This window comes from Salmo trutta, chromosome 18 (genome assembly GCF_901001165.1).
Source record: "Salmo trutta chromosome 18, fSalTru1.1, whole genome shotgun sequence".
Taxonomy (NCBI): Eukaryota; Metazoa; Chordata; class Actinopteri; order Salmoniformes; family Salmonidae; genus Salmo; species Salmo trutta.
Genome location: NC_042974.1, coordinates 6,037,306 through 6,052,895, shown reverse-complemented (window position 1 = coordinate 6,052,895; position 15,590 = coordinate 6,037,306). Strand labels below are relative to the sequence as shown.

At 43.8% G+C, this 15,590-nt stretch overlaps 1 protein-coding gene across 1 annotated transcript in view; it reads right to left on the bottom strand.

Annotated features, from left to right (window-relative positions):
* Window positions 1–377: 377 nt before the first annotated feature.
* LOC115153629 (collagen alpha-1(XIX) chain-like) overlaps window positions 378–15,590 on the bottom strand; it is a 22,071-nt gene continuing 6,858 nt past the window's right edge. Inside the window, exons 7-8 of the mRNA XM_029699266.1 lie at window positions 1,468–1,512; window positions 378–458 (exon numbers count right to left, since the gene is read on the bottom strand). Coding sequence (XP_029555126.1) covers window positions 378–458; window positions 1,468–1,512 — 126 coding nt within the window. The remainder of the gene's footprint in view (window positions 459–1,467; window positions 1,513–15,590) is intronic.

The following is a 15,590-nucleotide window of genomic DNA, read 5'->3' as shown; positions in this document are numbered from 1 at the left end:
AAACCAGCAGCAGCAGCCTCACAGAGGATAGATAGATGGTAAAGTAGTGTGTAATGCTAAAGGTCCACAATGTTTTTAAATCTAATCTTGGAATTAATGTTAATTGAATATAGTCTTTATTGTATCATTCATTTGACCAGGATAAAATCCTATATAAGTCTATGCACAAGCCATTCTGAAGATGACTGAACTGAAAAGGTGTGTGAAATGTTTCCAACAGAAAAGTTTTGGGAAGACTACAGGTTAGAGAGATGGGGCCCGCAACGGCTGGGATTCTCTGGCGGATTGGTTGAAAAGCAAAACATTTATTTGTGAAAATGTCAACGGACATAAAGTTATGAACACGAGAAAATGAGAAATGTTCCAGTGCCATGTACTCACAGGAGGTCCTTCAACTCCCAGACCAGCGCTCCTTTCTCCCCTAGGTCTCCTGGTACACCAGGGACACCACGCTCACCCTGACAGAGAAAGAGAGGGGGGAACAGGGAACTCATTTTGATGACTGTTAAAGGGAAGAGAGGGGGGAACAGGGAACTCATTTGATGACTGTTTAAGGGAAGAGAGGGGGAACAGGGAACTCATTTTGATGACTGTTAAAGGGAAGAGAGGGGGGAACAGGGAACTCATTTGATGACTGTTAAGGGAAGAGAGGGGGGAACAGGGACTCATTTTGATGACTGTTTAAGGGAAGAGAGGGGGGAACAGGGAACTCATTTTGATGACTGTTAAAGGGAAGAGAGGGGAGAACAGGGAACTCATTTTGATGACTGTTAAAGGGAAGAGAGGGGAGAACAGGGAACTCATTTTGATGACTGTTTAAAGGGAAGAGAGGGGGGAACAGGGAACTCATTTTGATGACTGTTAAAGGGAAGAGAGGGGGGCACAGGGAACTCATTTTGATGACTGTTAAAGGGAAGAGAGGGGAGAACAGGGAACTCATTTGATGACTGTTAAAGGGAAGAGAGGGGGGGAACAGGGAACTCATTTTGCTGACTGTTAAAGGGAACAGGGTGCCATTTGGGACCCAGCTCAATAAAAGGAGAGTTCCCTGGATTTAACAGGACCTGTGTTTCAGATCCCTGACATCAGTGAATAATATAATAATGTAAGCCACCTGACAGACTTACACTACAGTAACTGCAGAGATTTTTACTACATGTATGTGATCATTGTGGGGAATTGAACTCTCATCCTTGGCGTTGCTAGTTCCACTCTCTTACCAACTGAGCCAGAAGTGGATGAACTGGGTTCATTTGAGGTATTAGAAGAACTAGTCGTCCTTTGGAGGTTTTCTAATCTGGATCATCATAGCCAGTGGAAATATCCCTCATCTAGCTAGAGAATATAGTCCAGATTGTGGTATAACCCTGGGTGGTCTGCCTGTCTGTTTTGTCCCTCTTCCCCCACCATAGGGGGCTGCCATCCTGTTTTGGCCCTGTTCCTCCACCATAGGGGTTGTTTTTCTACCTTTGGCCCTCGTGATCCTCTGGGTCCAGATGTCATCCCCTCTTCCTGCCCGGGCCGAAAGAAGAAAGAACAAAATGATTTTCACAATCCAGACATCATACAGCATACGTCAGCATTGATAATAACGACGCCGATAGAGATGGTCGACTCGCTTCAGGTCCTTAGGAAACTATGCAGTATTGTGTTTTTTTTAATGTATATTTCTTACATTGTTACCCCAGGAAATCTTTTTTTTTTTTACAAGCATTTCACTACGCTTGCATTGCATCTGCTAACCATGTGTATGTGACAAATAACATTTGATATGATTTAAAGATTGGAGGCTAAACATGTAAGATACAGATAGACCGTCTGAAATTGACCAAGACACTCGGACCAACGATCTGCAGTTAAAAAGCCTTTATCAAGTCAAATACAATGTTATTTGTCACCTGCTTCGTACACAACAGGTGGAGACTACAGTAAAATGCTTACAGGTCCTTCCCAACAATGCAGAGAGAAAGAAAGTAAAGAAATAATAGAAAAGAAAAATACGTAATAGTAAAAAAAAATAGATAAACAATGAGTAAGGATAACTTGTCTATTCTGTCTGCAAGAGGTACCAGTACTGAGTAATGATAACTTGTCTATTCTGTCTGCAAGAGGTACCAGTACTGAGTAATGATAACTTGTCTATTCTGTCTGCAAGGAGTACGCAGTACTGAGTAATGATAACTTGTCTATTCTGTCTGCAAGGGAGTACCAGTACTGAGTAATGATAACTTGTCTATTCTGTCTGCAAGGGGTACCAGTACTGAGTAATGATAACTTGTCTATTCTGTCTGCAAGGAGTACCAGTACTGAGTAATGATAACTTGGTTATATACAAGGGGGTACCAGTAATGAGTGGATGATAACTTGGCTATATACAATTGGTAACAGTACTGAGTGGCTATATATGAGGGGTACCAGTACTGAGTGGATGATAACTTGTCTATATATATGTGGTACCAGTACTGAGTGGCTATATATGAGGGGTACCAGTACTGAGTGGATGATAACTTGGCTATATACAAGGGTACCAGTACTTAGTAATGATAACTTGGTTATATACAAGGAGTACCAGTACTGAGTGGATGATAACTTGGCTATATCAAGGGGTACCAGTACTTAGTAATGATAACTTGGTTATATACAAGGAGTACCAGTACTGAGTGGATGATAACTTGGCTATATACAAGGGGTACCAGTACTTAGTAATGATAACTTGGTTATATACAAGGAGTACCAGTACTGAGTGGATGATAACTTGGCTATATACAAGGAGTACCAGTACTGAGTGGATGATAACTTGGCTATATACAAGGGGTACCAGTACTGAGTAATGATAACTTGGCTATATACAAGGGGTACCAGTACTGAGTGGATGATAACTTGGTTATATACAAGGAGTACCAGTACTGAGTGGATGATAACTTGGCTATATACAAGGAGTACCAGTACTGAGTGGATGATAACTTGGCTATATACAAGGGGTACCAGTACTGAGTAATGATAACTTGGTTATATACAAGGAGTACCAGTACTGAGTAATGATAACTTGGCTATATACAAGGGGTACCAGTACGAGTAATGATATCTTGGCTATATACAAGGAGTACCAGTACGAGTAATGATAACTTGGCTATATACATGGGGTACCAGTACTGAGTAATGATATCTTGGCTATATACAAGGGGTACCAGTACTGAGTAATGATAACTTGGCTATATACAAGGGGTACCAGTACTGAGTAATGATAACTTGTCTATTCTGTCTGCAAGAGGTACCAGTACTGAGTAATGATAACTTGTCTATTCTGTCTGCAAGAGGTACCAGTATTGAGTAATGATAACTTGTCTATTCTGTCTGCAAGGAGTACCAGTACTGAGTAATGATAACTTGTCTATTCTGTCTGCAAGGAGTACCAGTACTGAGTAATGATAACTTGTCTATTCTGTCTGCAAGGGGTACCAGTACTGAGTAATGATAACTTGTCTATTCTGTCTGCAAGGGGTACCAGTACTGAGTGGATGATAACTTGGCTATATACAATTGGTACCAGTACTGAGTGGCTATATACAAGGGGTACCAGTACTGAGTAATGATAACTTGGCTATATACAATTGGTAACAGTACTGAGTGGCTATATATGAGGGGTACCAGTACTGAGTGGATGATAACTTGGGCTATATACAAGGGGTACCAGTAATTAGTAATGATAACTTGGTTATATACAAGGAGTACCAGTACTGAGTGGATGATAACTTGGCTATATACAAGGGGTACCAGTAATTAGTAATGATAACTTGGTTATATACAAGGAGTACCAGTACTGAGTGGATGATAACTTGGCTATATACAAGGGGTACCAGTACTTAGTAATGATAACTTGGTTATATACAAGGAGTACCAGTACTGAGTGGATGATAACTTGGCTATATACAAGGGGTACCAGTACTTAGTAATGATAACTTGGTTATATACAAGGAGTACCAGTACTGAGTGGATGATAACTTGGCTATATACAAGGAGTACCAGTACTGAGTGGATGATACTTGGCTATATACAAGGGGTACCAGTACTGAGTAATGATAACTTGGCTATATACAAGGGGTACCAGTACTGAGTGGATGATAACTTGGTTATATACAAGGAGTACCAGTACTGAGTGGATGATAACTTGGCTATATACAAGGAGTACCAGTACTGAGTGGATGATAACTTGGCTATATACAAGGGGTACCAGTACTGAGTAATGATAACTTGGCTATATACAAGGAGTACCAGTACTGAGTAATGATAACTTGGTTATATACAAGGAGTACCAGTACTGAGTAATGATAACTTGGCTATATACAGGGGTACCAGTACTGAGTAATGATATCTTGGCTATATACAAGGAGTACCAGTACTGAGTAATGATAACTTGGCTATATACATGGGGTACCAGTACTGAGTAATGATATCTTGGCTATATACAAGGGGTACCAGTACTGAGTAATGATATCTTGGCTATATACAAGGGGTACCAGTACTGAGTAATGATAACTTGTCTATTCTGTCTGCAAGAGGTACCAGTACTGAGTAATGATAACTTGTCTATTCTGTCTGCAAGAGGTACCAGTACTGAGTAATGATAACTTGTCTATTCTGTCTGCAAGGAGTACCAGTACTGAGTAATGATAACTTGTCTATTCTGTCTGCAAGGAGTACCAGTATGAGTAATGATAACTTGTCTATTCTGTCTGCAAGGGTACCAGTACTGAGTAATGATAACTTGTCTATTCTGTCTGCAAGGAGTACCAGTACTGAGTAATGATAACTTGGTTATATACAAGGGGTACCAGTACTGAGTGGATGATAACTTGGCTATATACAATTGGTAACAGTACTGAGTGGCTATATATGAGGGGTACCAGTACTGAGTGGATGATAACTTGTCTATATATATGTGGTACCAGTACTGAGTGGCTATATATGAGGGGTACCAGTACTGAGTGGATGATAACTTGGCTATATACAAGGGGTACCAGTACTTAGTAATGATAACTTGGTTATATACAAGGAGTACCAGTACTGAGTGGATGATAACTTGGCTATATACAAGGGGTACCAGTACTTAGTAATGATAACTTGGTTATATACAAGGAGTACCAGTACTGAGTGGATGATAACTTGGCTATATACAAGGGGTACCAGTACTTAGTAATGATAACTTGGTTATATACAAGGAGTACCAGTACTGAGTGGATGATAACTTGGCTATATACAAGGAGTACCAGTACTGAGTGGATGATAACTTGGCTATATACAAGGGGTACCAGTACTGAGTAATGATAACTTGGCTATATACAAGGGGTACCAGTACTGAGTGGATGATAACTTGGTTATATACAAGGAGTACCAGTACTGAGTGGATGATAACTTGGCTATATACAAGGAGTACCAGTACTGAGTGGATGATAACTTGGCTATATACAAGGGGTACCAGTACTGAGTGGATGATAACTTGGCTATATACATGGGGTACCAGTACTGAGTAATGATAACTTGGTTATATACAAGGAGTACCAGTACTGAGTGGATGATAACTTGGCTATATACAAGGAGTACCAGTACTGAGTGGATGATAACTTGGCTATATACAAGGGGTACCAGTACTGAGTAATAATAACTTGGCTATATACATGGGGTACCAGGACTGAGTAATGATAACTTGGTTATATACAAGGAGTACCAGTACTGAGTGGATGATAACTTGGCTATATACAAGGAGTACCAGTACTGAGTGGATTGATAACTTGGCTATATACATGGGGTACCAGTACTGAGTAATGATAACTTGGTTATATACAAGGAGTACCAGTACTGAGTGGATGATAACTTGGCTATATACAAGGGGTACCAGTACTGAGTAATGATAACTTGGTTATCCACTCAGTACTGAGTGGATGATAACTTGGCTATATACAAGGGGTACCAGTACTGAGTAATGATAACTTGGCTATATACAAGGAGTACCAGTACTGAGTAATGATAACTTGGTTATATACAAGGAGTACCAGTACTGAGTAATGATAACTTGGCTATATACAAGGGGTACCAGTACTGAGTAATGATAACTTGGCTATATACATGGGGGTACCAGTACTGAGTAATGATATCTTGGCTATATACAAGGGAGTACCAGTACTGAGTAATGATAACTTGGCTATATACATGGGGTACCAGTACTGAGTAATGATATCTTGGCTATATACAAGGGGTACCAGTACTGAGTAATGATATCTTGGCTATATACAAGGGGTACCAGTACTGAGTAATGATAACTTGGCTATATACAAGGAGTACCAGTACTGAGTAATGATAACTTGGCTATAAACATGGGGTACCAGTACTGAGTAATGATATCTTGGCTATATACAAGGAGTACCAGTACTGAGTAATGATAACTTGGCTATATACAAGGGGTACCAGTACTGAGTGGATGATAACTTGGTTATATACAAGGAGTACCAGTACTGAGTAATGATAACTTGGCTATATACAAGGAGTACCAGTACTGAGTAATGATATCTTGGCTATATACAAGGGGTACCAGTACTGAGTAATGATATCTTGGCTATATACAAGGAGTACCAGTACTGAGTAATGATAACGTGGCTATATACAAGGGGTACCAGTACTGAGTAATGATAACTTGGCTATATACAAGGAGTACCAGTACTGAGTAATGATAACTTGGCTATATACAAGGAGTACCAGTACTGAGTGGATGTGCAGGGGTACGAGGTCATTGAGGAAGATATGTACATATAGTTAGAGATAAATAATAAAGGAGGACTAAATAATAAAGTATCCATGTAGGAAAGTTCAAACAAGCCAAACAATTCTCCTACTGCAAATCACACATCAGCAATTCACTTTGAGAACAAGACAGTGTTTCTCCCAGAAGCACAGCTACTGCCTGCGTGAGACTTCAATGGGAATAGGGAATATACCTCCAACTACACAGGGCAAACAGTAGGAACACTTCATTTCACCGCGAGCCGTGTGTTCAATACTCTCCTACTTTACAACATGTTTTAACAGCTTCTACGTTGTGAAGTGAGACCCATAATGCTCTGCTGCTGCCACACACAGAAGCCCACTGGTGTCTCCCAAATAACACCCTATTCCCTATATAGTGCCCTATGGGTCCTGGTCAAAAGTGATGCACTATAAAGGGAATAGGGTGCCATTCGGGACGCAGGCTTGATTGGGAACGGGGATAAGCATTATTTACAGTACACCCCCTTGATGGAAAATGGATTTCTGTGTTCAGCATGCATTAGTGCTACAACTAAGTCCTGCATTGCACAATGTAAATCAGCCATCTGAAACTTTGCTTCATGCTAATGCAGCAGTTTTGAAATAAAGCTCCCCCACATTTGAACAAGTGTTCAGAGTACAAATAAAAATAAAGTTGGATGAACTCAAATAACCTGTGTTTGTTTCTCTGGTTTTACTTCCTCCAGGGTGTAGTGGTGTGTCATTTGAATTGGCACTGAATTCAATATGTAAATAAGTTGAAATGTGCCAATAAAGAATGGTTTAAATTCTCTCTCTCTCTTCTTTTCCCTCTGTCGCTCTCTCCCTCTTGCTCTCTCTGTCTTCCTTACCTTCCTTCCTTCATCCATCCATCCATCCCCCCTGTATCCCTCCATCACTGCCCTCCTCAACTACTCCCAGGACGTGTCCCAAATCTGGCTTGCCCAGTAATTACTTAAACTGCCTACTGTGTAGTACTAATCATACAAAATAGTATTTAGAATGTACTGTTTCGTAACAATGAATGCAGTAACAACAAATATCAGCATACTAGGCTCCTCCTACTGAGACTGTGCCATCTAACGCACAATTACGTTGCCTGCTGGGAAAAAACAGCTCAGGTTGCTTTCATATATTTTTGTTGTTGTGTTTTTGCATTGACATTGACTGATTAACTAATATTATGCTACACAAAGATACATAACATCCATTTTTCTAAACTAATCCAATGTGTTCGTTGGACTTATTGCACCCATTACTGAGTTGTTGTTCCAGTTTAGATGGTTTTAAGGTAGTCTTATTTATTCTTCTGTTTGTCCTGCCAGTCATTCTGAAACCAAGTTGTTGTGAGTGAAGAACAGTTCCAATTGTTGGATATCCCCACTCTGGCTGGATTCCAATAGGATTCAAACATCACTTTGCAAGCCAGAGTCCAAAACACAGCAAAGGCTGGTCACCAGCAAAACACAGTGAAGGCTGGTCACCAGCAAAACACAGTGAAGGCACCATGAAAACACAGTGAAGACACCATGAAAACACAGTGAAGGCACCATGAAAACACAGTGAAGACACCATGAAAACACACAATTCAGGTAGCCTTCCACAAGCTTCCCACAATGCCAGAGCTGGTGAAACTGAGTCAGGTTTGTAGGCCTCCTTGCACGCACCACGCTTTTTCAGTTCTGCCCACCATTTTCTATAGGATTGAGGTCAGGGCTTTGTGATGGCCACTCCAATACCTTGACTTTGTTGTCCTTAAGCCATTTTGCCACAACTTTGGAAGTTTGCTTGGGTCGTTGTCCATTTGGAAGACCCATTTGTGACCAAGCTTTAACTTCCTGACTGATGTCTTGAGATGTTGCTTCAATAATCCACATTATTTTCCATCTCATGATGCCATATATTTTGTGAAGTGCACCAGTCCCCCCTACAGCAAAGCACCCCACAACATGATGCTGCCACCCCCGTGGCTTCACGGTTAGGATGTGTTCTTCGGATTGCAAGCCTCCCACTTTTTCCTGCAAACATAATGATGGTCATTATGGCCAAACAGTTCTATTTTTGTTCATCATACCAGAGGACATTTCTCAAAAATGTACGATGTTTGTCCCCATGTGCAGTTGCAAACCGTAGTCTGGCTTTTTTATGGCGGTTTTGGAGCAGTGGCTTCTTCCTTGCTGAGCGGCCTTTCAGGTTATGTCGATGTAGGACTCGTTTTACTGTGGATATAGATACTTTTGTACCTGTTTCCTCCAGCATCTTCACAAGGTCCTTTGCTGTTGTTCTGTGAGTGATTTGCACTTTTTGCACCAAGGTACATTCATTTCTAGGAGACAGAATGCGTCTCCTTCCTGAGTGGTATGACGGCTGCGTGGTCCCATGGTGTTTATACTTGCATACTATTGTTTGTACAGATGAACGTGGTATCTTCAGGCATTTGGAAATTGCTCCCAAGGATGAACCAGACTTGTGGAGGTCTACAATTTATTTCTGAGGTCTTGGCTGATTTCTTAATCTTACCATGATTTACATTTATATTTACATTTTAGTCATTTAGCAGACGCTCTTATCCAGAGCGACTTACAGTAGTGATTTTTTTTTGGTACTTCAAGCAAAGAGGCACTGGTACACCTCCAACTGACTCAAAGGATGTCAATTTGCCTATTAATGACTCCAACCTAAGTGCACGTAAACTTCCGACTTCAACTGTAAATGGAATCGCTAAAATGTAGTTAAGTATCAAAAGTAAAAGTAACAGTATAAACCATTTCAAATGTCTTATGTTAAGCAAACAAGATGATACCATTTATTTCTTTATTTGACGGATAGCCAGGGGCACACTCCAACACTCAGACATCATTTACAGATAGCCAGGGGCACACTCCAACACTCAGACATCATTTACAGATAGCCAGGGGCACACTCCAACACTCAGACATCATTTACAGATAGCCAGGGGCACACTCCAACACTCAGACATCATTTACAGATAGCCAGGGGCACACTCCAACACTCAGACATCATTTACAGATAGCCAGGGGCACACTCCAACACTCAGACATCATTTACAGATAGCCAGGGGCACACTCCAACTACTCAGACATCATTTACAGATAGCCAGGGGCACACTCCAACACTCAGACATCATTTACAGATAGCCAGGGGCACACTCCAACACTCAGACATCATTTACAGATAGCCAGGGGCACACTCCAACACTCAGACATCATTTACAGATAGCCAGGGGCACACTCCAACACTCAGACATCATTTACAGATAGCCAGGGGCACACTCCAAACCGACTAAGCAGTGACTAGTCATTTACAGATAGCCAGGGACACACTCCAACACTCAGACATCATTTACAGATAGCCAGGGGCACACTCCAAACACTCAGACATCATTTACAGATAGCCAGGGGCACCTCCAACACTCAGACATCATTTACAGATGAGCCAGGGGACTACCTCCAACACTACAGACATCATTTACAGATAGCCAGGGGTAGCCCACTCCAACCCTCAGACATCATTTACAGATAGACAGGGGCACACTCCAACACTCAGACATTCATTTACAGATGCAAGGGTGCCACCTCCTACACTCAGACATCATTTACCGATAGCCAGGGGCACACTCCAACACTCAGACATCATGTTTACAGATAGCCAGGGCGAAGTACTCCAACACTCAGACATCATTTACAGATAGACAGTGTGGCACACCTCCAACACTCCGACATCATTTACAAGATTAAGGCCCAGGGGACCAGCACTCCAACACTCACAGCTGTCATTATACAGATAGCCAGGGGGCACACTCCACACACTCCGACATCATTTACAGATAGCCAGGGCACACTCCAACACTCAGACTCATTTACAGATAGCCCTGGGCATACTCAACGATCGGTCAGACATCATTCTACAGATAGCCATGGAGGCACACTCCAACATACTTCAGGACAGGTCGCATTTACAGATAGCCAGGGGCACACTCCAACACTCAGACATCATTTACAGATAGCCAGGGGCACACTCCAACACTCCGACATCATTTACAGATAGCCAGGGGCACACTCCAACACTCAGACATCATTTACAGATAGCCAGGGCACACTCCAACACTCAGACATCATTTACAGATAGCCAGGGGCACACTCCCACACTCAGACATCCATTTACAGATAGCCAGGGGCACACTCCAACACTCAGACATCATTTACAGATAGCCAGGGGCACACTCCAACACTCAGACATAATTTACAGATAGCCAGGGGCACACTACAAAACTCAGACATCATTTACAGATAGCCAGGGGCACAGTCCAACACTCAGACATCATTTACAAACAAAGCATTGTGTTTAGTGAGTCAGCCAGATCAGAGGCAGTACGGTACAGACGACGAGGGATTTTCTCTTGATAAGTGTGTGAATTGGACCATTTCCTATCAAATTGTAACGAGTACTTTTGGGTGTCAGGGAAATGTATGGAGTAAAGTAAAGTACAGATACCCCCAAAAAATGACTTAAGTAGTACTTTAAAGTATTTTTAGTTAAATACTTACAGCACTGAAAATCAGCACCTATGCAGTTTTTTTCAGTAGGGTTGATTCCTGCCATTTGTTCATGTTGGTACAGCGCGTCCCCTCAGCTGATTATCAGCTGTTGTCAAACACACAGATGATTCTCTAGACATGTAGATAAAATATTACATTTTCACATACCCAAAATGCCTACCATTTAGAACGCAAGTACAGGTATTGGGACACGGCCAAAGTGTCAAAGATGCTTACAGTCCAACGGTATCTCTGTGTCTCCCCTCATCTCTCCTCCTCTACTTTTGTTTACGTACTCATTCACTCTGAGCCAGTCACAGTGTTAAAGATGTTCAAGGTCCAACTGTGTCCATCTACATTCCTCCATCCTTCCCTCTCTACATCCCTCCATCCTTCCCTCTCTATATCCCTCCATCCTCCCCTCTCTACATCCCTCCATCCTCCCCTCTCTACATCCCTCCATCCTTCCCTCTCTACATCCCTCCATCCTTCCCTCTCTACATTCCTCCATCCTCCCCTCTCTACATTCCTCCATCATTCCCCTCTCTACATTCCTCCATCATTCCCTCTCTATATCCCTCCATCCTCCCCTCTCTACATCCCTCCATCCTCCCCTCTCTACATCCCTCCATCCTCCCCTCTCTACATCCCTCCATCCTCCCCTCTCTACATACCTACATCCTTCCCTCTCTACATACCTCCCATCATCCCCCTCTCTACATCCCTCCATCCTCCCCTCCCTACATCCCTCCATCCTTCCCTCTCTACATCCCTCCATCCTCCCCTCTCTACATCCCTCCATCCTTCCCTCTCTACATCCCTCCATCCTTCCCTCTCTACATTCCTCCATCATTCCCTCTCTACATTCCTCCATCCTTCCCTCTCTACATCCCTCCATCCTTCCCTCTCTACATTCCTCCATCATTCCCTCCTCTACATTCCTCCATCCTTCCCTCTCTACATCCCTCCATCCTCCCCTCTCTACATACCTACATCCTCCCCTCTCTACATCCCTCCATCCTCCCCTCTCTACATCCCTCCATCCTCCCCTCTCTACATCCCTCCATCATCCCCTCTCTACATCCCTCCATCCTCCCCTCTCTACATCCCTCCATCCTTCCCTCCTCACACTTGTTTACCTATTCACTTTCTTAGAGCCATACCTCTACCTGACACCATTAACATGCCAACATCTCTCTTATTACTCTGCTCTACCGAGCACATTAGCTCTTAATGTGTGTGTGTGTGTGTGTGTGTGTGTGTGTGTGTGTGTGTGTGTGTGTGTGTGTGTGTGTGTATGTGTGTGCGCGCTCCGACCTAATGGAGTAGTTCCACTGTCATGCTTAATGTTCAGTTTAGCACCTTCCATGTACAAACAAACATTATTGCCCTAGCCTAACCTGAGAGCTGGCACCCTATTCCCTACATAGTGCACTACTTTTGACCAGGGCTTTGGAACAGCTTTAGGGAACAGGGTGCCAGTCAGAACTCATACCTATACTGCTAGCTGATATCTGCCATCACTGCTTGGGCTTGCACCATGCAAAACGCTGAAAACCTGGGTTCAAGTCTTTTTTTGAACTCATTGAAAATACTTACTTTGTGCTTGACTGAGCAGGCTCTGCTTAATGGACCCAAGATAGTTCCAATACGATACAACCCCACCCTGTGGCAATCCAGCTAGATTGGAGCGACCCTCTCTACAAATATGAATGATTTCAAATAGTATTTGAACCCAGGTCTGAAACACAGGCAAGTCAACGAACACATCTTGACTGTTAGCTCTGCTACTAGCTGGTACTGTAGGTGCTGTGTCTGTACAGGTAACTAGCTGGTACTGCAGGTGCTGTGGTCTGTACAGGTAACTAGCTGGTACTGCAGGTGCTGTGTTCTGTACAGGTAACTAGCTGGTACTGCAGGTGCTGTGTCTGTACAGGTAACTACTGGTACTGTAGGTGCTGTGTCTGTACAGGTAACTAGCTGGTACTGCAGGTGATGTGTCTGTACAGGTAACTAGCTGGTACTGTAGGTGCTGTGTCCTGTACAGGTAACTAGCTGGTACTGCAGGTGCTGTGTCTGTACAGGTAACTAGCTGGTACTGTAGGTGCTGTGTCTGTACAGGTAACTAGCTGGTACTGTAGGTGCTGTGTCTGTACAGGTAACTAGCTGGTACTGCAGGTGCTGTGTCTGTACAGGTAACTAGCTGGTACTGTAGGTGCTGTGTCTGTACAGGTAACTAGCTGGTACTGCAGGGTGCTGTGTCTGTACAGGTAACTACCTGGTACTGCAGGTGCTGTGTCTGTACAGGTAACTACCTGGTACTGCAGGTGCTGTGTCTGTACAGGTAACTAGCTGGTACTGTAGGTGCTGTGTCTGTACAGGTAACTAGCTGGTACTGCAGGTGCTGTGTCTGTACAGGTAACTAGCTGGTACTGCAGGTGCTGTGTCTTACAGGTAACTAGCTGGAACTGCAGGTGCTGTGTCTGTACAGGTAACTAGCTGGTACTGCAGGTGCTGTGTCTGTACAGGTAACTAGCTGGTACTGCAGGTGCTGTGTCTGTACAGGTAACTAGCTGGTACTGCAGGTGCTGTGTCTGTACAGCTAACTAGCTGGTACTGCAGGTGCTGTGTCTGTACAGGTAACTAGCTGGTCCTGCAGGTGCTGTGTCTGTACAGGTAACTAGCTGGTACTGCAGGTGCTGTGTCTGTACAGGTAACTAGCTGGTACTGCAGGTGCTGTGTCTGTACAGGTACTAGCTGGTACTGTAGGTGCTGTGTCTGTACAGGTAACTAGCTGGTACTGCAGGTGCTGTGTCTGCTACAGGTAACTAGCTGGTACTGCAGGTGCTGTGTCTGTACAGGTAACTAGCTGGTACTGTAGGTGCTGTGTCTGTACAGGTAACTAGCTGGTACTGCAGGTGCTGTGTCTGTACAGGTAACTAGCTGGTACTGCAGGTGATGTGTCTGTACAGGTAACTAGCTGGTACTGTAGGTGCTGTGTCTGTACAGGTAAACTAGCTGGTACTGCAGGTGCTGTGTCTGTACAGGTAACTAGCTGGTACTGCAGTGCTGTGTCTGTACAGGTAACTAGCTGGTACTGTAGGTGCTGTGTCTGTACAGGTAACTAGCTGGTACTGCAGGTGCTGTGTCTGTACAGGTAACTAGCTGGTACTGCAGGTGCTGTGTCTGTACAGGTAACTAGCTGGTTACTGCAGGTGCTGTGTCTGTACAGGTAACTAGCTGGTACTGTAGGTGCTGTGGTCTGTACAGGTAACTAGCTGGTACTGCAGGTGCTGTGTCTGTACAGGTAACTAGCTGGTACTGCAGGTGCTGTGTCTGTACAGGTAACTAGCTGGTACTGTAGGTGCTGTGTCTGTACAGGTAACTAGCTGGTACTGTAGGTGCTGTGTCTGTACAGGTAACTAGCTGGTACTGCAGGTGCTGTGTCTGTACAGGTAACTAGCTGGTACTGTCAGGTGCTGTGTCTGTACAGGTAACCAGCTGGTACTGCAGGTGCTGTGTCTGTATAGGTAACTAGCTGGTACTGCAGGTGTTGTGTCTGTACAGGTAACTAGCTGGTACTGCAGGTGCTGTGTCTGTACAGGTAACTAGCTGGTACTGCAGGTGCTGTGTCTGTACAGGTAACTAGCTGGTACTGCAGGTGCTGTGTCTGTACAGGTAACTAGCTGGTACTGCAGGTGCTGTGTCTGTACAGGTAACCAGCTGGTACTGCAGGTGCTGTGTCTGTACAGGTAACTAGCTGGTACTGCAGGTGCTGTGTCTGTACAGGTAACTAGCTGGTACTGCAGGTGCTGTGTCTGTACAGGTAACAAGCTGGTACTGCAGGTGCTGTGTCTGTACAGGTAACTAGCTGGTACTGCAGGTGCTGTGTCTGTACAGGTAACTAGCTGGTACTGCAGGTGCTGTGTCTGTACCGGTAACTAGCTGGTACTGCAGGTGTTGTGTCTGTACAGGTACTAGCTGGTACTGCAGGTGCTGTGTCTGTACAGGTAACTAGCTGGTACTGGCAGGTGCTGTGTCTGTACAGGTAACTAGCTGGTACTGCAGGTGCTGTGTCTGTACAGGTAACTAGCTGGTACTGTAGGTGCTGTGTCTGTACAGGTAACTAGCTGGTACTGCAGGTGCTGTGTCTGTACAGGTAACTAGCTGGTACTGCAGGTGCTGTGTCTGTACAGGTAACTAGCTGGTACTGTAGGTGCTGTGTCTGTACAG